Source organism: Diceros bicornis, chromosome 4 (assembly GCF_020826845.1).
Source record: "Diceros bicornis minor isolate mBicDic1 chromosome 4, mDicBic1.mat.cur, whole genome shotgun sequence".
NCBI lineage: Eukaryota > Metazoa > Chordata > Mammalia > Perissodactyla > Rhinocerotidae > Diceros > Diceros bicornis.
The window spans coordinates 34,790,789-34,804,616 of NC_080743.1; the positions used below are offsets into that span (position 1 = coordinate 34,790,789).

Below are 13,828 nucleotides of genomic sequence, written 5' to 3' on the forward strand. Positions count from 1 at the left end.
GGGCCACCAAGTTTATCCAGAGGAGATTCCCATAGGGTTCTGCCTGAGGGGTTTGCACCCAGCTGTAAGTGTTCTGGGAGCTAGATGGAGGAGGAGGCTGGGGGTCCAATTCTTTCTCATAAAGACTGATTTTATCTTCAGCCTGTCTCTCACCTTGCCCTGTTCCTTGGGCAGGCCATGATGAATGGCCATTATAAAGCCAGACAGCCTAGGTTCCAATCCTGGCTTTGCTGCTTATTAGCCAAGTGGCAAATCACCTCTCTGATCCTCTGTCCTCATTTTAAAAATAGGGATAACAGCACCTATCTCCCAGCACCTTGTAAGATAAATAAGATGTAAAGCATTTGCCTATTGAGAGTACTCAACAAATATTAGCTATTATTATTATTGATATTAACAATGCAAAGGAAATTAAACCATATGTTCAATGTTTGTGTTGCCCTCTTAATCTCTTCAGCTGAATATTGATATGAAGGTGTTTGATAACATCCAAACACATAATAAAGAGGTAGATGGTAATTAGGGTTTACCACATCAAAATTTAATTAAAGAAATGGTAAGGGGAAGAAAAGAGACAATGTCGATTGTAAAGCTTCCCAGCCTCTGCTTTGACCTAAGAGTTTCACTGGGCTTGACTTCCTATTTCTAAAGGGCAAGAGAACATCCACACAGTGCCAGACTGCATGAGTTACAGAATGTCTCATCACACTTTCAAAGGCTCACTCCTTTCTCTTGCACAACTGGTGAGGTCAAAATGGGCACCTGCCTGCAAGCCGAGAGTGTCATTTCTGAACAAGGTCCAAGAAAGAACTGCATTCCATAGAAATCCAAGACAAGAAATAACAGAGGCTGGTATGTGACGTTGAAACCACACGGAACACTGCTGGTGGGCCAAGTTCTTAACAGAGTCACGTTAACACCTTTGGTTTCTCCATGACCTAAAGATTCCAAAGTTTGAAACAAACTGCTGCAGTGGGAAGAGGAGGAAGAGAGAAGGACAGCCTGATATAAATTTACCACTATGTCTAGTTCTAAAGTAACTACAGCATTTCTTATTATTATCTAAAGCCCATCTGAGGAAGGAAGGCAAGCAAGTGATTTGGCCGGGTCAAGGTGAAGCTCTGTCCTAGTAAACTCTGAACGAGAGTGTAGGTGAACTAACTTTGTACAAACACACACAGACCCACACACACAGAGATGGTCATCTGTCGCCAGAGCAGAGGATAATTAAACACTCAGCATGTGAGTTCCCTGTGCCACTCCTAGAAAACAATGAAGTGGGTAAGGAACAGTTAATGAGAAAATGTGCATTGCTAACTGTGCACATTACAACAAAGAGCTGGCAGCTCCTGAAGGAAAAGGGCTTGTGCCGCTGCCGTTCAAACTTGTCAGTCAACTCGTGCCAGCAGCCTCAGCGTCTGCCTCCCCAGCACACCCTCATTACATGTCTCTGTCTGGCCTGATCTGTACATCTGCTCAGAGACGCTCCTGCCGAGCCGGGGATTTCTGCTTTTCTCCACTGGTGCAAAGAGCGGATTTCTCCCTGCTTCTCCAGGACTCTCACCCCTGCTCCTCTGCCCACGGAGGATCCCGCTTTATGGTAGCTTTGGATTTTCTTCCTCATCTGCCTGTCCTTGACCTCTAGAATGGAAGAAGCCGAGCTGGTGAAGGGAAGACTCCAGGCCATCACAGTAAGTCTGCATACAGTTATAACTCGTGGAGGTGGTTGCTTAGGGGAACGGGCAGGCAGACACGTTGCTAGCTGCCCCTGCCGTGGAGCCCCCATAAGTGGAAAAACACAACTGTCACCTTTCATGGACGAGCCTCTGCCGCTCTCTTAACCCTCGTGACCCTCTGTAACTCTTGGGCTCCGGAAACTGAGTGCAGGGCTCAGGTTCTTGATTTTTGTAAAAACTGTGCCTACATTTTAAAGAGCGATCAGAAGCTTTTAAGGCAGCTTGCTTAACTGTCATTCACCTTCTGTGTACCTTAAAAATGCAGTTTTTCCTTAAATTTATATTTGACATGAGATCAAAAAACAGATCCCCAACTTGGAAACTTTTTTAAACAATTAATACACCAAAAAGTTGAAATCTTTTCAAAGGGGGAAGGAAAAAGAAATAAAACAAATGACTTGAAACTTTTCATTTGGAGTGTGGTAGTATATTCCAGAAAGCCTAACAGAATTAAAATGAATGTTGTTGCACTTAAACTAAGCGTTAAACATGAGAAAAGTAGGGAAAAGCACGCATCAGGTTAATTCTAAGATATCACTTTCCAGCAGAGTCACAAACTGAATTAGATCCTGATAAAGGAATTCAATGCACGCAGTGCAATGGATTTGGAAAATATTTTGTTAATACCGGGAAGAAAAATAGTGCGTTTTTTGTGTTTGTTCTGGGAAAGAGTCAAAGCAAGAAATGAATTACTTTCCTTAAATGATCCAGCTTTTTTTTTTTTAATTTTATAAAATCCTCTATTTGGCAGTAACTTGGAAATCCGTGGTACAATCATTTATCATTAGCTACAACTTATGATATAATTTTTTTTTAAGAAAAGAAACTTTGGAAATCATCATCCCAATTTCTCAGCATTTTCTGCCACTGACATTAGCTGTCAGGAAAAAATGAGTACTTTTTAAAAACTAACGCTAAATCAAGGTGAGTAGGAGGATATTTCTCTTTGCTCTTCAAATTACCATACCATAAGTAACAATGCTAACCCCAATTTAGGATTTTTATTAAATAGAGACAGTGTCTCAGTTCCACCCAGAAAGGATTCAATAAGTTGAAATATTTTCTCAGCCAATGGTAAGGAAGGAGCCAGAAGTTCATGGATAAGGTTGGCACTTTTCCGTAAGACAATGCTTTTGACATGTCTAACTTCCAATTAGTCCACTTTCCTTTCTTCAGAAAACTTGGATTTGAATTGTTGTTTGTTTTGCTTTGTTCTCTTTTGTTGTTAAACTCGGCCACCATTTCAGCTGCCCTGCTCTAAGGGACAGGAACTGACCCTGCTCTGTTGTTTTTGGCGTGGGCCTTTTGCATCACAGCTGTTGTGTAAAGGTTACTTTATTAGACTGTGTGAGCTGTGTGGGCACAAGCTCCGCTTTTCCTGATGCGTCTATCTCCTAATTAACTCAATGAAATCATGTATCCAACGAAATACACACATAGTGCCTTGTTCCGCATTTTCCTTTTTGAATTGGAGCACTCCTTGCTTAAGCCCTTTTTGCTTCTAGAGCACCTTATAACATGTCGTACCAGAGCAGCATATGTTCTAAAGGTATGACCGCATACTGTTATTCAGGAAGACTAGGAATTTTTACTGAGGGCTCCAAATGCGAGTAGACATTGAACAAGAGTCAGAATGCTTTACAAGCAGACAAGAAAGTAAGTAGGTTCCTGAATATACTGGTGTGCTCTTTTTTTGATGATTAGAAAAATACTCCTTCTGGATGATTTCATTAGCCTAAATAGGTCCCATTAGAAAAAATTAAGCAAGTCTCCAAAGTAAGATCACGAAGTAATTGTATCTTGGAAGTAATATATTTGTATAAAGGTTGTAAGGAAAAAATTGGGAAAAGTTTATGGCAACAAAATTTCCACTAGCTAAGTCCAGTCACCAGGCTAAGTCCAGTCACATTTGTCACCACCTCGAGGGAAAATGGAGCAGTGGGGTGTCCATGGAAACAACACATCCACTCCTCTCCCTCCTGGATGCCCTGGGAAATGCCACTGTCTCCACCCTTGCCTTACCCAGGAAGCCACCTCAGCTATGCCCCTTCCCCCTGGGAAAATGAAAACACCCAGTATCCAGAGAGTTTGCAGGGATTATTCACTTTTGGAAGTACTTAAAATATTCAAAATCTCTGACGTAGACTAAAACTCAGAGACAATCTTCTCATTTTAACTGTTTCCCTCCTATTTCCCTACACAGAAATTGTTTTTGTATACTTCAAGAACAAAACCATAAGACAATTGCCCAATGTACCCAAACACAGCAACTCACAGACTTCATTTTGTTAGGAAAGAAAATTTTGTACACTCTAAGATCTTTTTGATTTTTATATTAAAATTTCTTCTTCCAGTTCCTGGCTGTGAAATGAAATAATCTTCACTGTTGTATTTATTCCACCTGATTTCAAGCGTCCGAAAAGTCTTTGTTTCCATTACAAGGAGTTGAAAAAAACAAATGTATACGCCTAAAGTTTGACAAAACCAAGTGCCAGGCTGAAAACTAAATAACTGTGATGGTGCCATTCATTTCTCTTATCAGTAAATTGAATTTTATGTTAGTCAGAAGTCTTCTCAAAGACTTAAAGAGAGTAAAAATAAAATTATGAAAGTACACAGAAACAATTGTTTGAAAGAAGGTATTTCAGTTCAGGGGTATCAAATATGGATTCTATGGTGCATACTTACTCTCATGTTCCTCCTTCATTGCTTTATCCATGTACCAACTCTTCCCTTACTAAATTAATAGTCAAAGTATCTCTTAGCCAAAGAGTTCAATTTTCAACTATCACTCAAATACAGGGCTGCTTCAAACTGATTAAATATTACCTAGATTAAAAAGTTTTTTGAGGCTTTTTTTCAAGTTAGTACATGTTTGAACAAATAGCTGATTTTTATGCAACAGAAGAACTATTGAAGTAGATTAGTAATTTGAAGTTCACTTTTGATATTACTGGAAGTGATGATACCAATATCTCCAGCATTCTTGGAAAGAGGGAGATAAAGGAGTGTAGAGTTATCCCTAGGGAGTTCCTCTCTGGAAGTAAACATGGCCTACACTGAAGAACAGTGAAAAGACCCACATGAATTCCCCTCAGAAATAGAAAGATCTCCTTAGGATCAGTAACATCTCTTAGACTGTTGACATCCTCCTCAAGGAACGTATTGTCTTATCTCCATTCCAAGGGTGACGTTAGAAAATACTGTTACTAAATAATATGGGGATACTTTGACTGGAAAAATCCTGGATCTTAAACTGGCTAGAGATCATAGACTTGCAAAAAGAGTACTGTTTGGGGGATGAGCTCAGAAGAATTCTGAGAACTAGAATCAATCACAGAACAAACCCAGTAGGGGAAAAAAGGGGTTAAGAATAAAGCTGCCATTTTTAGTCTCATCAAGGTTTACCTTTCACTGTTAGGAATGTGTGTTATCAACTCATTCTCTCATTCCTTTATTCAGTTAATGGTTATTGAGCACCATAACACTACTTCGTCCCAAGTCTTATGGATTTACAAGAAAAGAAGCGAAATAAGGGGAATCCAGAGTGTCAGGAGCGCGGTGGGAGTGGGTTGCAATTTGCAGTAGAATGGTCAGGATGGACCTCATACCGAGGGTGACATTTGAGCACAGATGTGAAGGAGGTGAGCTCTGTCAGAAGTTAGACAATAGCAAGAATCACAAGAACAAGCACCTGCCTAGGACCGACTCCATTTGGAAAGGAGCCATATAAAGTCCTGATGCTGGAATTTGAGCAACAGAGCCAGATTTGCCGGCCAAAGCTGCTCATGACCCAAAATAATAAGGAGCTCTCACATTTCCCCGGATCCACTCCCTGTTTCTTTCCACTCCCAAGGAATTTTTTTCCAAACTTGGAAACATAGGAATTTAGGAGGCAAAAAGCTTTTTACATACAACAGAAATCTACCCAATGCAAAGACCAACATTAAAACAATAACATAAACACACAAAGTTCTAGTTATTTCTTTGGCACGTGTTGCCTGTCACTGGACACTCCACCTCAGCTCATTCTCTTTTTGTCAATATCTGGGATCGTCAAACAATTAATAAGACAATTAATGACTTCAAAGTAGGACCTGCTACATGATTTATGGGGCCCAGTAGACAATGAAAATGTGGGGACTCTTGCTCAAAAATATTCAGAATTTCAAGATAGTAACAGCAGAAGTTTAACAGCATTAAAACTAAATGCTGGCAGGTCAGCCTGGTGGTGTAGTGGTTAAGTTCGCACCCTTCGCTTTGGCAGCCCGGGGTTCATAGGTTCGGATCCCGGGCGCAGACCTACACACCGCTCATCAAGCCATGCCGTGGCGGCATCCCATGTACAAAATAGAGGAAGATTGGCACAGCTGTTAGCTCAGGGACAATCTTCCTCAAGCAAAAAGAGGAAGATTGGCAATAGATGTTAGTTCGAGGACCATCTTTCTCACCAAAAAAAAAAAACAAAAAGAAACCCAAACAGCTAAGCAGTAGGCCCTTCTGGGTGTGGTGCCGTGTGTGACTTCACAGGTCACCTGCCCAAGAAGCCGGCCCTAATTCTATTTCCCAGGCTGGCCATATGCATTTTTTCCCTATTCACTCTGCCTGTACAAATGCAAGAGTGAAAACAAGAGCAAGCCAGCCTGGATCTTGACTAAAGGTATACCTTAATGTGTGTTTGGATCATTGTATTATTTACAGTTCTAAGGACTTCTTAAAATAATAACGGCTAAAAGAATGCATAATGCACCATTGTTCCCATATACCTCACGGTTAAGACAAAGTTACAGGAAGAACTCCCAACTGGTCGTGAGCATCCAAAGACATTCACATCACGATGGTACATGGAGAGGTAGGAATCTCCTAAATAAAGTCCTGTGCCAGAACATTCAAACAATAAAGCCTCCACACAATTTTCCACAGGGCTGTACTGAGATTACATGTTTCTTCCAGAAAGGGAAAGGTTTCTTCAAACAAATGTACTATGCCACATTTCTTTGCCAAACATAATAGCCCACCCACAAAGCAGACCCACAAAGATGAGGTATAATAATTTTGATAGCTTATTAAGGAAACTGCTTTTTGATAATAGGGGAAAGTTTTTCCAGTGTGCTACAGAATGATAATGCTACTTTGCAAACCCTCTACTGACAAGGATCCCCATGAACTTTCTGGACATTGCTGAATGGTCAAAAGGAAAAACTGCTTCTTTAGAAAACTGTGATTGAAATAAATCAGAGTCTAAGCACCTAGTCTGTCTAGAGTCCAAGCGAGTGCAGTATAGTTCAGCGAGCTAAAATTGAAACAGGACTTTCATGTCCTAATCTTCAGTCTCAAACTACCTAGCTTCTCTTAAAATAAAATAAGATCATTTTAATTTATTTAAATGGCAGTGGTATCATGTAGGAAAGAGACTCCATAAAAATTTACTGCCTCAGGAAGCTTCCTCACCCGGAATCCTGTGGGGGGATGTCTACTTTCCTAAGACACCATAAGAGCAGTTTGAATGAGATCTGTACTTAACGGTTTTTACATAAAATCCCAGTGACTGAGTGGATTCTGTCAAGCCGTTTAAGACATAAAACCAGGTTATTCTCTGAAGCTCGGAATGGAAATCGAAACTGGTTCCCGTCCTAAGTACCAAGTTCCCAAGGTGTAACTGCATCTGTGATTGACACAGGATGATGCAACATATTAAAATGAGCTACAACAGCTATTCAAAATCAATCTATGCTAACAAATCTAGAACATAAAGGACGCCTCTTAAGCAAAGGAGTTCTGAGATTAATAACAATAATAATAGCACCTATTCTTTCATAACATTTAGGATTTAAAAAAATAAAAATAAAACTTTCACATCTATATCTCATTTTCCAAACAGTTCTACGAGTATTTTCAAAAGCAGATGTTACCATGCCCATTTTTAGGTGGAAAACCTAAGACCAAAAAAGTTAAGGGATTAGTTAAACAGTAGAAATTGAATCCATTCTTCTGCTTGTCAAATTCTCTGACCACAACATCACAATATATTCTAATAAACATCAAAACCACAAACCTCAACCCCTGATCAGAACTTCCTCTGTTATTCATTCTTATGAATAGAGTTTGAAGCGGAGCAGAACCCTTGGAAGTTCGGCTTCATTTAACCACATTTTCTAACCTAAACCAGTCCTTCTCCCCCTGCAGTGCCTCCCAGTCTGCTGGGAGTAAAAGTGGGAAAGGAAAGAATGCGATGCCATTTCAGAAGCATTTGTTATTGCTTTAACAGGGTTGGGACAGAATCATCTTTCAGAGCATCCCATATTCTAAGCCTTTTTACTTTCTCCCCATCTCACTTTCATTACACAGTCTCTTCCCTCCAGCCAGGATTTCTTAAGGCAAAGACATTGTTGCATCTCTCACAGCTCCCAACACTGAGCTCAATGCTAGCTGGAGCACAAAAACAAAAACATCGTCAATGAGTGAATGAATGAATGAATGAATGACTACCATCAAGTTGAAAAGGGCGAGAAAGCTAATGACTGTCTGGCCTGCTAACAGATTTTTTTTTTTCGCTGACACAGACAAGTTTACAATCACCCTTGATTATTCAAGGGCTAGTTTTATGTTTGTTATCTTTTTTTTTTTTGTCACTATTCATTAGAATAAGCAAGAAAGGATAGACAAAGGAATTCAAGAGTAAGGAATTCAAGAGTAGAACACAAACTGGAATCTATTTAGAGATATGTTAGAATTTGTTGCAATACTGGGAGAGAAGACTAAAGTTACTGGATAAAATGAGGTTTAGAAAATCTGTGCTTTTTAATTCACCCCATAAGTGTTAGAGTTAACCACAATTACAATTCCCGCGGCTAACTTAAGAATTAAGTTATTTCAAAGCTACACACAGAAATAATCATAAGACCAGGAGAAAGTTAGAGACTTCTTTGTCCCCATTTTCATCCTCTTTATACCATACGCTCACCCAGCTTCTCCCTGAACACTTCCAGCATCAGGTGGATCAAATGCTCCCACAACACTCCATTCCGTTTGAGAAGAGCTCTCTGTACTAAGAGTTTTGACAAAATGCACCAGAATCTGGTTTCCTTCAACTTCCACCAATTATCATGACTCTAGCCACTGAAGCTATACAGCTTCATTTTCTTAATTTTGATCATTCCTCATACCACGGGCTCATTCTAGACACTCTTCAAAATGTCAGTTGTTACTCTTAAAATTCGATGCTAAGAGTTGAACAGAAGACTCTGACCAGTACAGAGCCCCTTAGTCCTATAACATCCCATGTTTGGGGAATTGTATTCCTACTGACATATTTGGAAAGCGATAAGCTGTGGTATTAAAAGCATCACCTTTGGAGTTATGGAAAATTAGTTTCAACATCAATTCCAACACTGGACCAACCATATGACTCGGGAAAGTTAATAAACTCTCTAGTCTTCAGCTTCAGTGTCTCTAAAATTAAGAATAAGAGTTAACTTGAAAGTTAAGTAGTCAGATGCACGATGAATATACAAAAATCAATAGCTTTCTGAAAAACAATAGTTAGTCAGATAATGTAATGTGAAAATATCCCATTCCTAATAACTACAAAATTTAAAAATACTGTTAAAATCTAAAAATAATCCTACTTAGGAAATGTGCAAAATGTACATGAAGAAACTTTTATACTTTTATACCTACTAAGGAAATTTACAGGGTTTATATAATGAAACTTGACTAATCAATGTAATATATGTCTCTGGAAAAGCACACCATTCCTTAACAAGAAGTTTGAATACAAAAAAGCTGTCAGGTATTTCCAAATTTATAAGTTTAAGGCAATTCCAATCAAAATCTCTAAGGAGGCATTTTATTCACTCTTGGTGGCAGCATGAAATTGCTAAAACAGGACAATTTGGCAACTGGTAAAAGAAAACTCAAAAACTTTCATCCTATGACCTAGAATTTCATTAACAAGGAAGTTATACTAAAGAAAAATAAAAAGTGAAAAGATGGATTCCTAAGATGTTCATAACATAACAAAGTCATTTCCTATAGTACAAAAGTGGAAGCAGATCCAATGTCCAAAAATAGAGATGAGCTGAATAGATATAGTGCGTATATATGTGCATACATATATATGTGTATATATATATATAATATGGAATAATATACAGCCATTAAAAATAATTTAGAAGACTATTTAATGACATGGTATATCATCGTGTTCATGATATGTTAAAAGAACTGTCACATTACTAAAAATATAAAAAGCAATTCCAATTTTATATGAACTATAATATATCATGCAGATATAAATCATATGTAACAATATTGATCTCTGATTATCTCTGGATAATGATAATTACTATTAGGAGTCACTATTAAAATTCTATCAGGGCGTGTGGTTTTTTGTTTTTGTTTGTTTGTTTGCTTGGTTGGTTGGTTGGTTGGTTTTCCGGAATTAGTGGGGCGTGAGGAGGGGTAAAGATTTAGTTGGGTTTTCAATTTGTTTCTATCAGAATTTAACAAAATGGTCCAAAGTCTGACTGGAAAAATAAAATACTGCTACTAATCAAGACATTTTAGATAAGAGCAATAAAGGAAAACTTGCCCAATAAAACGTTAATTTACCTCATTGGCATATAATCTAAACTATGTAGTATTAGTACCAAAATCAATAATTAAAGAAACTATACAAATTACCTGGAACCAGACCCTAATTTACATAAAAAATTAGCAGAGCCAGCCCTGACAGCCTAGTGGTTAAAGTTCTGTGCTCTCCCTGCTTCAGTGGCCCGGGTTCCTTTCCTGGTCATGGAACCACACCACTCGTCTGTCAGTTGCCATGCCGTGGCAGCGGCTCACACAGAAGAACTAGAAGGACTTACAACTAGGATATACAACCATGCACTGGGGCTTTGGGGAGGGAAAAAAAAAAGGAGGAAGGTTGGCAACAGATGTTAGCTCAGGGTGACTCTTTCCCTGCAAAAAAAAAAAAAAAAATTAACAAATGATAAAAGTTATTAAATAATAAAATTAGTAAATGAAAAATAAAAGTAAATGAATAGGAAAGAATTCTTCAATAAAACCAGATTAGTTAAAAATTTGGGAAAAAATATTAGATCCTCAGCATTTACCATAAATCAAAATAAATTTAGCTGGATTAAAGAGTTTTTAAAAAATCTTTAGAAAACTAGAAGAAAATACTGTATGGATGAATAGTTACTGTATCTCAGATGATGATGTATGTTTTTAATACATCAAAGAAATAAAAAAAAAACTTTCAGTACTTCTAAAAACACCATAAATAAAATTTAAAGGGAGGGGCCGGCCCCACAGCTGAGTTGTTAAGGTTCCACATGCTTCGCTTTGGCAGCCCAGGTTTGTGGGTTTGGATCCCGGGCACAGACCTACACCACTCATCAGCCATGCTGTAGAGGCATCCGGCATCCCACATACAAAATAGAGGAAGATTGGCACAGATGTTAGCTCAGGGCTAATCTTCCTCAAGAAAAAAAAAAAAAGAGGAAAATTGGCAACGGGTGTTAGCTCAGAGTGAATCTTCCTCACCAAAAAAAAAAAAAAAATTAAAAGGCAAATAAGAAAAATTATTTACAACTAACATGGCAAACAGAAGGTTACTATCTCTAATTCAAAGAGCTCTTATAAATCAATAGGTAAATAATTAATAGGCTTTACAGAAAAAACGGTAGACATCACAAACAGGTGATATAAAAAATAATTAAAACAAACAATCAAGAAAATTATGACTAATATTTGACCACACCAATCTCAGAAATCTCATTAAGACATCAAAATGAGATATTGTTTTGCCCTATTCAAGTTGCTAAAGGATCTTTTATTTGTAATATTCATAAGTAGTAAACGTGAGGTAACGGACGCTGTTTTGTGGTTATATAAGTTACAACAACTTTTCACTGAAGTCTTTTTAGTGATCTGTATCAAGAATTTTCAAAACATCCCTACCCCTTGACTAGGTAACTAACTTTTACAGACCTATCCTGAGGAAATAATCAGAAAAAAGTGGTCAAAAATTTATGTACGAGGAACTTCATCACACAACTACTTATAATAGCAAAAGATGTAAAACAACCTAAAAGGCAGAAAAGGGGAGACCAATTAAGCAAATTACAACATTCTAAAAAAAATTTAGTATTTTTACTAATAACATTTAATTACATGAGAAATGTTCATGACACAATATTAAGTGCAAAATGTGGAACACAAAACTCTGTGTATGGGCCTCCTTGTGTGGTTTGCCCGTGTGTGTGTGCAGGCATGCGTATCTGTGGCTTGGGTATATTAAAAAAAGATTGGAAAAAAAGTACCAAAATGTACACAATAGTTATTTCTAAAGTAGTGGGAGTATGGGGGATTTTTATATTTTTCTTTAAAGTTGTCTGGATTTTTCAAATGTTCTACAATTAACATATTATCGTTTCATAGTTTACATTTATTAATAATGAAGTTATTCATTAATTTGGGTCCATCATTCCTAACAGACAAAATGTTCTGAAATTTTGATTTGGTCATTTATTATTTCATTGGTTCCCAAACCTGGCTAATCATTAACATTACCTGGAGCAGTTTTTAACAATAAATCTTCCAGCCCAGCCCCACTTAACCCTTGAAATTCTGATTCAGAAGGTTACCTAAATACATTTATGTTTATCTGTTTATTGGGTTTAGTTCTAGTTTTTTATATCTTCTTACAGGGCATTGGGTTAAAAAAATGTTAAATCAATCACTTTCAAATAAATATTCCTTTCTATTCACATTTACACAAATTACCAAAAGAATAAAATAAGAAACTTTAAGTCATGCTAAAACTGAGAAATATGGAATTCCCATGATCTAGATATCACCATTCCTCAGTTTCTTCACCTACGTAATGGGGATTAAAGTAGTCCCCACTTCATAGAAATTTGGGGAAGATTAAATAAATTGATAACTTTAAGTTCTTTAAGTAGTTCCTGACACATAAAAGGTTTTCAATAAATGTTAGCTATTGTTATGACCCTCATAATCTTCATCATCTGCAGATCTTGAAAAATTAAGCAAAAGAAATAAAGTCAGTTTTAAATGCTTTGTTGTTAATAATCGAATGCTCTCTCTCAGACATTCTTTGTCTAAATACAACATCGTTGAATAATTCATTCTACAACTTTGCCAGGGATTAACCAATAAGTTCACCAGTCTTTAAATATTCACAATTCACTTTTTTCCATCTTCAAAGAATTGGGACATTTGCCACCTTCAGTCTTCTGATACCTCTTCACTCACCCAAGATTCCAAGATTACTTGACAATGTTTTTCTCTTATGTCTAGAAATTTTTCTGCTCCCTGAAATGAGACCATCAGAGGCCAAGGAGCTCTGTCTTCAGTGCTGTTTCCTCTTGGACTTCAATTCCCCTTTAAGCATATTTGTTCTACCCTTTCCAGAATCAAGATTATTCTCCTTAATCAAAAATATGAAAGCAAAATGGGAGTGTCATAGTTCTAGTGTATCTCTGTCATGTTATTATTACACTACGCATCTCAGCATCTCATTATCACCTTTATCTTTTTGAGGTCAACATCACTTAATTATATGTATTTATTTATACACATATGCTTTTTGTGCCCTCAATGTTTTTCACATCTTTACATCATCCTGAATTTTTACCTTATTTACACTATTACAAATAGGTACCACCTGCTTATCCTCAGTCTTGGTTTCATGAGCTCATTGGGAAGATCCCAGTGATATTAAACTATTTGGTTTGGTTTGGTTTATAGTAGCTCTTTCCTTTTCACCTGCGGTCATTTGTAATTGGGTAGCCATATTTCCATTCGTAAATTGCTCATTCTTCATGATCTATCTTCCCTCTTGAAAAGTTTGCCCCTTTTTCGATTTTTTTTTAAGAATTTTTCAAAAATTTTTTTCAAGAACTTTTAAAATCTACTTTCATCAAAATCTGGTAAACTTCTAACTATGCTCAGGATTCTGTTCTAGGAATATCGTGTTAGCACATCCCTTTCTTTCAAGGTCACCATTATTTGCACATCACCAGGAAGTTCTGCATTGTTGGTAGCACTTAAATTCAAAA

The 13,828-nt window shown here is 37.3% G+C and overlaps 1 protein-coding gene across 1 annotated transcript in view; it reads left to right on the forward strand.

Moving 5' to 3' along the window:
• The first annotated feature begins 1,397 nt into the window (after positions 1-1,397).
• Positions 1,398-13,828, forward strand: part of PALMD (palmdelphin) — a 49,323-nt gene continuing 36,892 nt past the window's right edge. Inside the window, exon 1 of the mRNA XM_058538613.1 lies at positions 1,398-1,691. Within this exon, the coding sequence (XP_058394596.1) occupies positions 1,647-1,691 (45 nt within the window). The 5' untranslated portion in view covers positions 1,398-1,646. The remainder of the gene's footprint in view (positions 1,692-13,828) is intronic.